At 46.5% G+C, this 14,634-nt stretch overlaps 3 protein-coding genes and 1 pseudogene across 3 annotated transcripts; 2 read left to right on the forward strand and 2 right to left on the reverse strand.

The window, feature by feature from the left end:
• Positions 1–215: 215 nt before the first annotated feature.
• LOC148515500 (histone H1.5-like) lies at positions 216–1,033 on the reverse strand. The gene has a single exon (XM_088479962.1). It carries the CDS (start codon positions 1,015–1,017, stop codon positions 364–366), a length of 654 nt encoding a protein of 217 aa, XP_088336088.1. The 5' UTR covers positions 1,018–1,033; the 3' UTR covers positions 216–363.
• Positions 1,034–3,635: 2,602 nt separating this feature from the next.
• LOC148515501 (histone H3-like) lies at positions 3,636–4,106 on the forward strand (annotated as a pseudogene).
• Positions 4,107–4,582: 476 nt separating this feature from the next.
• LOC148515502 (histone H2A type 1-like) lies at positions 4,583–5,066 on the reverse strand. The gene has a single exon (XM_088479963.1). The coding sequence runs from the start codon at positions 5,028–5,030 to the stop codon at positions 4,638–4,640; it is 393 nt and encodes a 130-aa protein (XP_088336089.1). The 5' UTR covers positions 5,031–5,066; the 3' UTR covers positions 4,583–4,637.
• A 287-nt stretch (positions 5,067–5,353) lies between these two features.
• Positions 5,354–5,780, forward strand: LOC148515503 (histone H2B 1.1-like). Its single transcript, XM_088479964.1, has one exon. It carries the CDS (start codon positions 5,370–5,372, stop codon positions 5,748–5,750), a length of 381 nt encoding a protein of 126 aa, XP_088336090.1. The 5' UTR covers positions 5,354–5,369; the 3' UTR covers positions 5,751–5,780.
• Positions 5,781–14,634: the final 8,854 nt, after the last annotated feature.

The following is a 14,634-nucleotide window of genomic DNA, read 5'->3' on the forward strand; positions in this document are numbered from 1 at the left end:
ATAAGGGAATGTTGTGCAGATGGCGCGCTGCTGCTTTCCCCAGCACTAGTCTTTAGCTCCGAGTAGTCGGCTAAAAGTAGAAACCAGCGCATCCGATATACCTTTCCCCAGCTGTCCTGCTGCAGCATCAGCTCTATTCTAGAACACTGCGTTACCACACAGAAATCACAAGCTTAAGGTAGTGACTGCTGCTCAGTAAGCCCAGGAGATTTCATTTCTATTTTACTGCATCTAATGACTCAATTGTACAGGGCGCCCCTTCCAGACCGTCATCTGCCTACAGCTCTGCCACGAGAGGGTGGGTGGCTCTGAAAAGAGCCTTTGGTGTGATAATAAGGAAGCGAGGCTGCGGCGATTGATCCATTACTTCTTTGTCGCAGCTTTCTTGGGCTTAGCTGCCTTCTTTGCAGGACTCTTGGCAGCTTTGGGCTTCACTGCTTTCTTAGCCGGACTCTTGGCAGTTTTGGGCTTCGCTGCCTTCTTGGCCGGGCTCTTGGCAGCCTTCTTAGGCTTCTTTGGGCTTTTGGCAGCAGCCGCCTTTGCTGGTTTCTTGACCTTCTTCGGGCTCTTGGCTGCACTCGGAGCTTTCTTGGGCTTCTTCGGGGATTTGGCCACTTTCTTTGCCGCAGGCTTCTTGGGCTTCAGAGATTTCTGGGCGGGCTTCTTGCTTTCAACCTGCTTCTTATTGAGCTTGAAGGAGCCGGAAGCGCCGGTGCCTTTCACCTGGGTGAGGATTCCTTTGGTCACCAAAGCTTTCACGCCCAGTTTGACGCGGCTGTTATTCTTCTCCACATCATAGCCTCCGGCAGCCAGAGCCTTCTTCAAGGCGGAAAGAGAAACCCCACTGCGCTCTTTAGAGGCAGCCACGGCTCTCACAATCAGCTCGGAGACACTGGGACCAGAAGACTTGGGGCTCTTCTTGGATGATCCTCCTGCAGCTTTCTTCGTCTGTCTTTTCTTTTTGGCTGCGTCCTCTGATGGAGCAGGGACGGCGGCAGCTGGTGCAGTTTCTGCCATTTTACGGAATGCTTCTGAGTATAACAACTAATAACAATACAACTATGATTTTGCTTATATACCCATCTGGCTGTGCTGTGATTGGCTGCTGAGCGTGGGGCGTTCTGTGTTCCCATTGGCAGAATATGTAGCCGTGTAAACCCTTCAATGTCTGTGTGTAAGGGACATTCTGGTGTCAACTTGTGTTTCCCTAGCGCAGAAAAATAGTCATTTATACGGCATGAGAAGAGAAACGAGCTGGCTATCTGCACCACACTTGTGCTCCATGGTCTCTCCTGGCCCTTTATGGTCAATGCTGGCTTTGATGTTGCGAAGGAAAACAGGAATAGCCACTGGCAGGTCACCCACACCAGGCTGCACATGCCCGGCATGTATCACATTTCTCCTTTTTTCTGCTGCTAAAATGTTCCATCGGGGCTTTTTTCTCTCCTTCTGGCCCTGGAGATAATGAAGGTGCTCTGCGGCACAATCTGTACAGAGCAGGGCACATATTGAAAGACAGAAATGTGATGTGTGGGCTCTTCATGATAAGGACAGATAGCACAGTCAGCTACAGATTAATCTTGCCTGGGATTCTCCGGGATGTGGAGAATGCTGGGGGCATTTTACCAAAATGTTCCTCTAGTGATCCACGTTGCTTGTCATTTCTGTGTATTTAATAAGATAAATGTGTCTGTAAAAAGAATGATGGCGGCCTGATCCCATTACTTTATGATTTGAAAAGGGAGAGATGGGAGCAATATGGGGAGACAAGAAGAACAGACGGTAGACTGGACAAATACAAAGCGGAATGATGGGAGAGTGTAGAAGGAAGAGGGAAAGACAGCCCTGCACAGCAGATAGCGAGCCAGCGAATGACGGGTCCAAATAAATACTAATGTTGTAATCCGGCCTAACATCCCTACTCACCCAGTATTGCATCAAGTGACCTGTATGAGCATATTAACATATACAATGTATCTGTCACCTCAGAGTCGTTGGTGTAAGATTCTGAGCTATCAATAAGGTGGTTATAGCTCGATTTGGGTATATGGCACCTAGCAGAGGAAATTGTGACCTGATGGATGGAAGATCAACAGAACAGGCAAAGAAGTGACATGAGTTCCTGGCTCATTATGTGCTAAAACTGTCTCCAGAATTCCTAGAGTGGGTGGCCGGCCGCAAACCATCCTTCTCATGCGTGGTGACTGAGTGTCCCAGATCCATGCTAGGTTCTATAGACCCTGAACCATTAAGCAAACTACCGGGTGCGGTTTGTAGCTTCGAGTTATGGACGTCAAATGATAATGACACATCTCCGCCGGTGCAGAGCATCTGGGACAGATCAGCCTGTGTTACCCCAAAGAGGAAGGATAGGAGCTTAGAAATGGATGAGTGTGGGGGGAGATGTTGTAGTAACAGGAGGATGGGGGAGATCTGATAACTGGATTTGATGTGATGATTATTATGCTATGTGTTCTTCTACTGGGTACTAACTAACTTGATGGGGAAAATAATGGAAACAACATAAACGAATATATTTTCCTTTGGTCGCATGTTTAAGTTATATCATATGTTGGATAACCATTTCTCTTGTCTCCTTTTTTCTCATATCATATGATATTTTATTCCCTATTACTAATTATATCTCAGTAATAACTAAGTATTTGCATGTTCAGGAGTCATGGACAGTAGAAATAGAACAGCCGAAAAATAATAAATAAGAATATTGAATGTGCAGATAGAAAAATTCAGGGATTATTATAGCCATAAAAAGGGTTTTATTTTCTATACTAAAGCTTTAGTACAATGGTTCTGAATTGTATTTCCACCGAGTACAGTATTTTGTGAACCCTTATATATTATCCAGAGGTAGCCCTGTATTTCTTCCTGTAGTTTCTCCGATTTATGAAGTTTAACTTGTGGACTAATGTGCCACAGATTGTATCCACTAATGTTTCATAGGATTGTAACAAAAGCAACTGTTTCTCATTAGTATCGTATTGTATCCACTGCATGCAAAACTTCTGAGTATACTCAGTTCAAATACTATTTACAATATGACAAATTGACAACTGATACCTACCATAATATAAATGTATTCCTAATGCTTTATTAGTAAAATGGTTATAATTATATTGTGAATTTTGCTGATACATTGAGCTAGGCTGCTTTTACTGCAGTTACAGTATATACTATGATCTCCCGGAGTGTAGCTTGAAGGTATCATATTGTTTAAACACAAAACTGTTCCCGCTCAGGGCAGCTATTCAGTACTGTATGTGATTATGTCATTTATTTCAAGAGACTTTACACCCGAACAGAGTCCACAATTGTAGTGTATCACCGTCCGTATGTTTCTCGTTGTTTATTCTGGCTGGAATAGAAGGAAACAAAAACAAACGAAAAACACCATTTATTGTAATTTCCGCGCTGGCGTGTAATCTTACATTCTGTATATAATCAACTGATGAGAAAACAAAGTCGTTGTAACTTTGAAAGAGCCCGCCAAAAATTTCCCTCAGCCAATCAGGAAGAAGGGCGCTCTAAATTGATTAAATCACAGCGCATAAATAGAGTTGTTGCCGGCTATTTTAGTCATATTCATTCTACTTCCAACAGTACTAGCGTATAGCACGATGGCCAGAACCAAGCAGACCGCCCGCAAATCTACATGAGGGAAAGCTCCCCGCAAGCAGCTGGCAACCAAGGCTGCGCGGAAGAGCGCCCCAGCTACCGGCGGTGTGAAGAAGCCTCATCGCTACCGACCAGGGACTGTTGCCCTCCGAGAGATCCGTCGCTACCAGAAATCCACTGAGCTGCTGATCCGTAAGCTACCCTTCCAGCGTCTGGTGAGAGAGATTGCCCAGGACTTCAAGACCGACCTGCGCTTCCAGAGCTCTGCTGTCATGGCCCTACAAGAGGCCAGCGAGGCTTATCTGGTCGGGCTCTTCGAGGACACCAACCTGTGCGCCATCCACGCCAAGAGGGTGACCATCATGCCCAAAGACATCCAGCTGGCCCGCAGGATCCGAGGGGAGAGGGCATAGATAGTACTCGGCACTCCTATACACGCAAAAAACACAAAGGCTCTTTTCAGAGCCACCAAATCTTTCTAAAAGAGCTGAAGCATAAACTACATATTAATTTAAGTGGCAGAACGTTGTTAAAATCTCAGCTCCGTTTACCCCCGCGGTGGAGGCTACATGACCAGTCTCCTTATTTAGTTGCCACACTCTGTAGTACCCCGCTCCTTCCTGCCAGCCTGTCGCTGCCATCGTTAAAAGGCTGAAGTCTCATCTATCCAGCGTTGGCAAAGGGAACTAGGCTTACAAGTCACAAGTAGTCGTTGCAAATCAAGTTAAAAACCTTTAATGTTTATATCAGAATGTTGGGTTTCCCTGTACAGTCCTTTACAGAGCCATCCCCACGTTCTATACACAGAGCTATAAACTTCCCCTTTAGGTGTCTGCACTATTACAAGTTTTCTAATTCTAGAAGGCGCACAATGGCTCTACCGCTAAATCGGGCTCGTTTACTCGCACTGGTATATTTGAAGCCATGAATCAGCTCTTTAGGGACGGGGTGGGTGGCTCTGAAAAGAGCCTTTGTGTTATGGGGACATGTATCTAAAAGCAACTTTACTTGCTTTTAGCTGCCTTGTGGCTCTCGGTCTTCTTGGGTAGTAGTACAGCCTGGATGTTGGGCAGGACACCTCCCTGAGCGATAGTCACCCCACCGAGCAGCTTGTTTAGCTCCTCATCATTACGCACAGCCAACTGCAGGTGGCGGGGGATAATGCGGGTCTTCTTGTTGTCACGGGCGGCATTTCCGGCAAGCTCCAGAATCTCAGCCGTCAAGTACTCGAGAACTGCGGCCAGGTACACCGGTGCCCCGGCTCCAACACGCTCTGCATAGTTTCCCTTCCTCAGCAGACGGTGAACGCGACCGACTGGAAACTGGAGCCCAGCTCGAGATGAGCGGGTCTTTGCCTTAGCCCGGGTCTTGCCGCCTTGTTTCCCTCTTCCAGACATTCTTGAGTCCGACTCACAAAGATACAATATAATAAATCTGGCTGAAACAAGTTTGCGATCTTGACCTGCTTGTTATATATACACTCAGATGGGACCTACAACCTGCTCTGTGATTGGTCTGCTTAAAAAGCAACCAATGCAATACATGTTCATGCACGAACCAATCGGCAAATGAATAATGGGTTTTTGAGGCGGAGTACATCACATGACACGTCTACCCAATAGTGCATTCAGCACGGGTAAAGCCTTATTTGCATGAGCTGACTATAAATGAAGCAGGTCTGGGAGATTTCAGTTACATGTTTTTTTTTCTGTGTGTGAAAACCTGTTATATCTATAATGCCTGATCCAGCCAAGTCTGCGCCAGCGCCCAAGAAAGGCTCAAAAAAAGCGGTGACTAAGACCCAGAAGAAAGATGGGAAGAAGCGTAGGAAGACCCGGAAGGAGAGTTACGCCATTTACGTGTACAAGGTGCTGAAGCAGGTGCACCCAGATACCGGCATCTCCTCCAAGGCTATGGGCATCATGAACTCCTTTGTGAATGATATCTTTGAGCGCATTGCAGGGGAAGCTTCCCGTCTGGCTCATTACAACAAGCGCTCCACCATCACCTCCCGGGAGATCCAGACCGCCGTACGCCTGCTACTGCCGGGAGAGTTGGCAAAGCACGCCGTGTCCGAGGGCACCAAGGCCGTCACCAAGTACACCAGCGCCAAGTGATCTGCTTTCCTTCTACCTCCCACATGAACACAAAGGCTCTTCTAAGAGCCACCCACCTCCTCTCTAATTGGGCTATAACTATTGCTGTGACCTGGGCTAATATACAGTGATCTAGGCTGTATTGTCTGACTCCTGTTTTACTGAGTTTTTGTTGTAATTGCACCATGTTCCTAAATCACACAGATCTCCTAGGTACACTGGGCCTGATTCAGAGCCGCTCGTAAGCGGCCGCTCCGAGCGATGTTCGCACATCTGCGCATGCGTATGGGTTTTAGTACGCATGCACGAACCAGTCAGTGTGGTCGAAAATCGTGTGCTCGCAAAATAGCTAATGCCAGTGTCATCGACCACGTCACTTGGTTGTTTTTTAGCCTGAACTGCTCGCATGATTGCGGTAGGAAAATCCAACCACAAGCACTGCGAGCAGTTCATACGCCTTTCGATGTACTTGATTAATCAAATAAATAGCGGAGATGACGTATGATGCCAGCGGCCAGGGGGCGTTTTTTCCAAAATAGTGAGCGCATGTTTCGTTCGCTCGTTCAGACATAGAGGCGTCAACAGACTGCAAAGAGCGAGCACTTAATTTAAATAGCCAGCCCATTTTTCGGAACGAGCGGCTGCAATTAGCGTCCGGCTCTGAATCAGGCCCTCTGGTCAGAGCGAGCTCATCCCCCGTAGCCAAACCTCTACCAGTTTCCTGTCTCTCTTACCATCTTCTTAAAAACAACTGTGATGTTACTGTCCGTGGATGGATTGTTTTAGTGCTTAAAACCATATGATCGACTGGCATTTGCTCCCATACATTACTAAGTTTTTATTCCAACCAGCCAGATTGGACAGAATCTGACAAAAAATTGTATAGTGGATGGCCAGCTTAAGTAGCTATAGTTGTGCAAGGGTTAAATAGCCTTGGGCAACAAATTTGATACTTGGAACTCACACAGTGGGGTCACTTACATATGGCCTTGCCCAACAAGCTTTTTGGGCATGCAATTAGGTGGTAAAGTGGGCACAGGCACCAATTTATATATTGATATAAGTAGTTGTGCAAGGTTTAAAGAGCCTTGGGCAACAAATTTGACACTTGGAATCCACAGAGGAAGGTCACTTGCAAATGACCCACTTTCAATTGGCCTTGCCCAACAAGGTTTTGGCATGAACTAGGGTGGTAAATTGGGCATCAGCACCATATTTTATTCATTTGAATAAGTAGCTGTAGTTGTGTGAGGGTTAAATAGCCTTGGGAAACAAATTTGACACTTGAAATCCACAGAGGGGCGTCAATTACATTTATTTAAAATGCAATTGGCTTTCACCAACAAAGTTTTGGGCTTGAAATAGGGCATTAAAGTGGGCACAGACACCAATTTATAAATTTGACTAAGTTGCTGTAGTTGTGTGAGGGTTAAATAGCCTTGGGCAACAAATTTGACCCTTGGAATCCAGACAGAAAGGTCTTTTACATTTAACCCTCATGCAATTGGCCTTGCCCAACAAGGTTTTAGGCATGAAATAGGTTGGTAAAGTGGGCACATTGACTAATTTATATATTTGAATAAGTAGCTGAAGTTGTGCAAGGGTTAAATTGCCTTGAGCAACAAATTTGACACTTGGAATCCACAGAGGGGGGGTCACTTACATATGACCAACTTGCAATTTGCCTTGCCCAACAAGTTTTTGGGCATGAAATTAGGTGTAAAGTGGGCACAGGGACTAGATTTTCTATATTTGAATAAGTAGCTGTAGTTGTGCAAGGGTTAAAGAGCCTTGAGCAACAAATTTGACATTCGGAATCCACAGACGGAGGTCACTTACATGTGACGCACTTGTAATTGGCCTTGCTCAATAAGGTTTTGGAGATTAAATAGGGTGGTAAAGTGGGCACAGTCACCAATTAACACATTTGAATAAGTAGCTGTGTTGTGCAATGGTCAAATACTGTAGCCTTGGTCAACAAATGTGACACTTGGAACTCACACAGTGGGGTCACTTACATATGACCCATTTGCAATTGGCCAAGCCCAACAAGGTTTTGGGCATGAACTAGGGTGGTAAATTGAGGTTAAGGTTTTTGGCATGAAATAAGTGGTAAAGTGGGCAAAGGTCCCAGATTTTCTATAATTGAATAAGTTTCTGTAGTTGTACAAGGGTTAAATAGCCTTGGGCACCGCTTTGACACGTGACATCCACACAGGGTGGTCACTTACATATGAGCCACTTGCAATTGACCTTGCCCAACAAGTTTTTGGGTATGAAATATGGTGGTAAAGTTGGCCCAATCACTATATTCACTCTAAACAGTCATATTTCAAGAATCTCATCTCCTCCCTGTCCTATTATCACCAGTGTCTCTTTTCCACCTTTAACTCCCTCCTCTGCCCACCCCCTCCTTGTCTCCCCTCCTTGCTCTCTGCCACTGACTTTGCTACCTATTTCACATCTAAAATGATTCTATACGTCAGGGCATCATATCCGACCAGTCCCCCAGCTCCCCACCTCCTCCTTTCCTGGATCACCCCTCTCCATCCATTTAACCGACTCTGACATCCTTCTCCCCTGTGACTGGAGAGGAAGTTAAGGCCCTTATCCAGTCCTCCCCCCCTTCCACCTCTCCCCTCCTCCGCTACCTCTCTCCTTCTGCCTGCTAACATCTTGCCCACCTCCTTAATCTCTCCCTATCTTCTGGCACTGTTCCTTCTGCATTTAAGCATGCCCTTGTCTCCCCCTTTCTTAAATAAACCTAACCTTGATCCTAACATTCTCTCTAACTACCGACCAATCTCTCTCCTCCCTTTTGCCTCCAAACTCCTTGAGCGTATTGTTTACAACAGCCTCACCACATTTCTTTCCTCCCACTCCCTCCTTGACCCTTTTCAGTCTGGCTTCCGTTCTCTCCACTCCACTGAAACCGCCTTCACAGATGTCAGCAACGACCTCCTTGCTGCCAAATCCAAGGGCCACTACTCCCTGCTCATTCTCCTTGACCTCTCTGCTGCTTTTCACACTGTGGACCACCCTCTACTGCTGCATATCCTTCACTCCCTTGGTCTACGTGACACTGCTCTCTCCTGGCTGTCCTCCTACCTCTCTGACCATTCCTTCTCTTTTTCCTCTCACGACGACTCCTCCACGCCACAGCCTCTTACAGTAGGTGTTCCCCAAGGTTCTGTTCTTGGATCTCTCCTATTCTCTCTCTATACATCTTATCTAGGTAAACTCATCAGCTCTTTTGACCTCCATTATCATCTCTATGCTGATGATACTCAGATCTACCTTTCCTCACCTGATCTTTCCCCCTGTCTACTGACTTGTATATCCAACTGTCTCTCTGCTATCTCTTCCTGGATGTCCCAGCGATTTCTCAAACTTAATATGTCTAAGACTGAGCTGATAGTCTTCCCACCCTCCCACATAACATCATGTCCCACTATTTCTTTATTAATAGATGGCATAACTATCTCATCTAGTCCCAAAGTACGTTGTCTTGGAGACATCTTGGACTCTTCCCTCTCCTTCAAACCACACATTCAGAACCTCTCGCAGTCCTGTCGTTTCCATCTCAAGAATATTTCCAAGATCAGCCCCTTTCTCAGCAAGGATGCTACCAAAACCCTCATACATTCACTGGTCATGTCCAGATTGGACTACTGTAACCTTCTCCTAGCTGGCCTCCCCAAATCCCATCTCTCTCCTCTCCAGTCTGTGCTCAATGCTGCTGCTCGGCTCATCTTCCTCTCCAAACGCTCTACTACATCTGCCTCCCCTCTTTTGCAAGCCCTCCACTGGCTCCCATTCCCTTTCAGAAAACAATTCAGGGTTCTCACACTCACTTACAAAGCGCTCACCCCTTCCTCTCCCATTTACATCTCTGATCTCATCTCCCTTCACTCTTCTGTACGCCCTCTTTGTTCACTTAATACGCGCCGCCTTTCATGCCAATTGATTACTTCCTCCCTCTCCCGCCTCCAAGATTTTACCCGTGCTGCTCCCACCTTTGGAATTCCCTCCCTCTCCCCATCAGACTCTGCACCTCTCTACAATCTTTGAAACAAGCTCTCAAGACCCACTACTTCATTAAAGCCTTCCAGCTCTCATTCTAACTTGCTGCTACATCTTCCTTTCTCCCCGCCTACCCCATTCTGTGTCACTTCTGTTTGTGTACCCCTCCCTTTAAGAATGTAAGCTCTTTCGAGCAGGGCCCTCTACCCTCTTGTGCTTCTCCCTACTGTCATTTAATTTATCTTACTCCCCACTAGGGCAACTGACACTTGGCTGCTTATGTGGGCGTAAAGTTCGCTAATATAGCAATGTTTATTATCCATGTCCTGTATTGTAATGTATTGTATTGTAATGTAAGTCACTGGTTACTTATTTGTCTATATAGTTTGTAAGGTGCTACGGAACACTTGTGGCGCCATATAAATAAATGATGATAATAATAAAAATAATAAGTAGCTATAGTTGTGCAAGGGTTAAATAGCCTTGGGCAACAAATATGACACTTGGAAACCACAGAGGGCGGTCACTTACATATAACCCTCATGCAATTGGCTTTGTCCAATAAGGTTTTAGGCATGAAATAGGGTGGTAAAGTGGGCATGGAAACCAGATATTATACACATGAATAAGTAGCTGTAGTTGTGTGAGGGTTAAATAGCCGTGGGCAACAAAATTTGACACTTGGAGTTCACAGAGGAAGGTCACATACATATAACCTTAATGCAATTGGGCTGGCCTAACAATGTTTTAGGCATGAAATAGGGTGGTAAAGTGGGCACAATACCTATATATGTGAATAAGTTGCTGTAGTTGTGCAATGGTTAAATAGCCTTGGGCAACAAACTTGTATTTTGCCTGGTACAGCTAGGCTTTGGGCATGTAATAGGCTGGCAAAGTGGGCACAGGAACCACATTATACCATTTTGAACAAGTATTGTAGCTGTAGTGATGCAAGGGTTAAATAGCCTTGGGCCCCAAGTTTGACACTACCAACCAGTAGCATGAGGTCACTTTCTCGTGACCCACTTGTATTTTGCCAGGCCCAATAAGGCTTTGGGTATGAAATAGGCTGGCAAAGGGTATCGGTATGATTTACCGCTGGACCCATGCCCGGCAGTTGGAATCCTGACAGCGGCATCTCGGCAGAAAAGGAAATCCCGATCATTAAAGGTAAGTATATACTAACCTATTTCGACCCCCATAACCCTTCCTTCGCGGTGCCTTACCCTAACCTTCCCCCCAGTGCCTAACCCTAATCCCCTCTCTAAGTGCCTAAACCTAACCACCCTTCCCCGCCGCCTAAACCTAAGTCCCCTGAGGGGGTGCCTAATGCTGACTCCCCCTTCCCATAGCCTACACCTAAACTCCCAGGGGGGGTGTTTAACCCTAAGTCCCCCCCCGGGAACCCTAAACCTAACTCTCCCCCCCTGTGGCTATCCGCGCTCGGCGTCCCTTCGATCGGGATGCCGGGCGTCGGGCTCCGAGTGTATGTCTAATGACAGGCGTCGGCATATCGACGCCTGCCTTTAGACCCTTGCCGGGATATGACAGTCAGGAAGCCGGCTATAGGGATTAGGTCCGCCGGCTTCCCGACTGAATACCTGGCAAAAAGTGAGCACACGTACAGATTGTATTGATTTGAATAAGTAGCTGTAGTTTTTAAAGGGTTAAATAGCCTCGAGCCACAAAAATTACACTTGAAACATACAGAGGGAGATCACTTACATATGACCCGCATGTATTTTGCCAGGGCCAAAAGGGTTTTGGGCATGAAATAGGCTGGAAAGCATGAAATAAGCTGGCAATGTGGGCACAAATACAGATTGTATTGATTTGAATAAGTAGCGGTAGTTTTGCAAGGGTTAAATAGCCATGGACCACAAAATTTGCACTTGAAACAAACAGAGTGGGGTGAACTTAAATAAATAGCGGGACCCAGCACCAGCAGGTGAGAGTAGAAATCTACCTGTGCTGCACAGAATGTTGAAGGCACTCACAATGCACTGTTTGTTATGCAGAAGAAGTTAGAATGCCCCATATGATTTACACAAAGGAGAAGAAAATGGATTAACTCCATCATCATCATCATCATCATCATCATCATCATTTATTTACATGGTGCCACAAGTGTTCCGCAGCGCCTTACAAAGTACATAGACAAAAAAGTAACCATTGACTTACAATACAATGCAATACAGGACATGGATAAACATTGCTATATTAGTGACATTAACGCCCGCATAAGCAGCCAAGTGTTAGTTGCCCTAGTGGCTAGTAAGAGATAAATTAAATTACAGTAGGGAGAAGCAGAAGAGGGTAGAGGGCCCTGCTCGAAAGAGCTTACATTCTTTAAGGGAGGGGAAGACAAACAGGAGTGACACAGAATGGGGTGGGCCGGGAGAAAGGAAGATGTAGCAGCAAGTTAGGATGAGAGCTGGAAGGCTTTAATGAAGTAGTGGGTCTTAAGAGCTTGTTTGAAAGATGGTAGAGAGGTGCAGAGTCTGATAGGGAGAGGGAGGGAGTTCCAAAGGTGAGGAGCAGCATGGGCAAAGTCTTGGAGGCGGGATTGGGAAGAAATAATCAACTGGCATGAAAGGCGGCGTGTATTAAGTGAACGAAGAGGGCGGACAGAAGAGTGAAGGGAGATGAAATCAGAGATGTAAATGGGAGAGGAACGGGTGAGGGCTTTGTAAGTGAGTGTAAGAGACTTGAATTGGGTTCTGAAAGGGAATGGGAGCCAGTGGAGGGCTTGCAAAAGAGTGGAGGCAGATGTAGAGCGTTTGGAGAGGAAGATGAGCCGAGCAGCAGCATTGAGCACAGACTGGAGAGGAGAGAGATGGGATTTGGGGAGGCCAGCTAGGAGAAGGTTACAGTAGTCCAGTCTGGACATGACCAGTGAATGTACAAGGGTTTTGGTAGCATCCTGGGTGAGAAAGGGGCTGATCTTGGAAATATTCTTGAGATGGAAACGACAGGACTGCGAGAGGTTCTGAATGTGTGGTTTGAAGGAGAGGGAAGAGTCCAAGATGTCTCCAAGACAACGCACTTTGGGGCTAGATGAAATAGTAATGCCATCTATTAATAAAAAAATAGTGGGACATGATGTTATGTGGGAGGGTGGGAAGACTATCAGCTCAGTCTTAGACATATTAAGTTTGAGAAATCGCTGGGACATCCAGGAAGAGATAGCAGAGAGACAGTTGGATATACAAGTCAGTAGAGAGGGGGAAAGATCAGGTGAGGAAAGGTAGATCTGAGTATCATCAGCATAGAGATGATAATGGAGGTCAAAAGAGCGGATGAGTTTACCTAGATAAGATGTATAGAGAGAGAATAGGAGAGGTCCAAGAACAGAACCTTGGGGAACACCTACTGTAAGAGGCTGTGGGGGGGAGGAGTCGCTATGAGAGGAAACAGAGAAGGAATGGTCAGAGAGGTAGGAGGACAGCCAGGAGAGAGCAGTGTCACGTAGACCAAGGGAGTGAAGGATATGCAGCAGTAGAGGGTGTTCCACAGTGTCAAAAGCAGCAGAGAGATAAAGGAGAATGAGCAGTGAGTAGTGGCCCTTGGATTTGGCAGCAAGGAGGTCATTGCTGACTTTTGTGAGGGCAGTTTCAGTGGAGTGGAGAGAACGGAAGCCAGACTGAAAAGGGTCAAGGAGGGAGTGGGAGGAAAAAAATGTGGTGAGGCGGTTGTAAACAATACGCTCAAGGAGTTTGGAGGCAAAAGGGAGGAGAGAGATTGGACGGTAGTTAGAGAGAATGTTAGGATCAAGGTTAGATTTTTTAAGAATGGGGGAAACACGGGCATGCTTGAATGCAGAAGGAACAGTGCCAGATGAGAGGGAGAGATTAAGGAGATAGGCAAGATGGGAGCAGGCAGAAGGAGAGAGTTAGCGGAGGAGGTGGGAGGGGATAGGGTCGAGGGGAGAGGTGGAAGGGGGGGAGGACTGGATAAGGGCCTTAACTTCCTCTCCAGTCACAGGGGAGAAGGATGGCAGAGTCTGTAAAATGGATGGGGAGCGGTGATCCGGGAAATGAGGAGGTGGAGAGCTGGGGGACTGGTTGGATATGATGTCTTGACGTGTGGAATCAATTTTAGATGTGAACTAGGTAGCAAAGTCAGTGGCAGAGAGCAAGGAGGGGAGATGAGGAGGGGGTGGGCAGAGGAGGGAGTTGAAGGTGGAAAAGAGACGCTGGGGATTTGAGGACAGGGAGGAGATGAGATTCTTGAAATATGACTGTTTAGAGAGGGAAAGGGCAGCACTGTAGGATGACAGCATGAATTTGAAATGGAGAAAATCTGCCTGAGAGGGTGATCTTCTCCACTGTCGCTCGGCGGTTCGTGAACATTTTTGCAGGTATCTGGTGCATTTGGAATGCCAGGGTTGAGGTGTGGATTTGCGAGGGTGAGTAGTGATCGCCGGAGCAACAGAGTCAAGAGCAGAAGTAAGGGAGGCATTGTATAGGGAAGCAGCTTGTTCAGCGCAGGAGAAAGAGAGGATAGGGGAGAGAAGTGAGTCAAGTAGGGAAGAAAAAAAAGCAGTGTCGATGGCTTCAATGTTACGCTTAGTGATGGTGGCTTTCGGAGGTAGTGGAGGGGAAGGAGAGAGGGATAGGTTAAAAGAGAGGAGGTGATGGTCAGAGAGGGGGAATGGGGAATTGGAGTAAGAAGAAATATCACAACGGTGAGTGAATACCAGATCAAGCAAATGCCCACTCGCATGGGAGGGTGAGGAGGTCCATTGGGAGAGTCCAAATGAGGAAGTGAGGGTGAGTAGTTTGGAGGCAGCAGATTCTGTGGGGATATCAATAGGAATATTGAAGTCACCGAGGATAATAGAGGTAAGGTCTGAGGAGAGAAAGTGAGTGAGCCTGGAAGC

Source organism: Taudactylus pleione, unplaced genomic scaffold, assembly GCF_031769625.1.
Source record: "Taudactylus pleione unplaced genomic scaffold, aTauple2 ptg000248l, whole genome shotgun sequence".
Taxonomy (NCBI): Eukaryota; Metazoa; Chordata; class Amphibia; order Anura; family Myobatrachidae; genus Taudactylus; species Taudactylus pleione.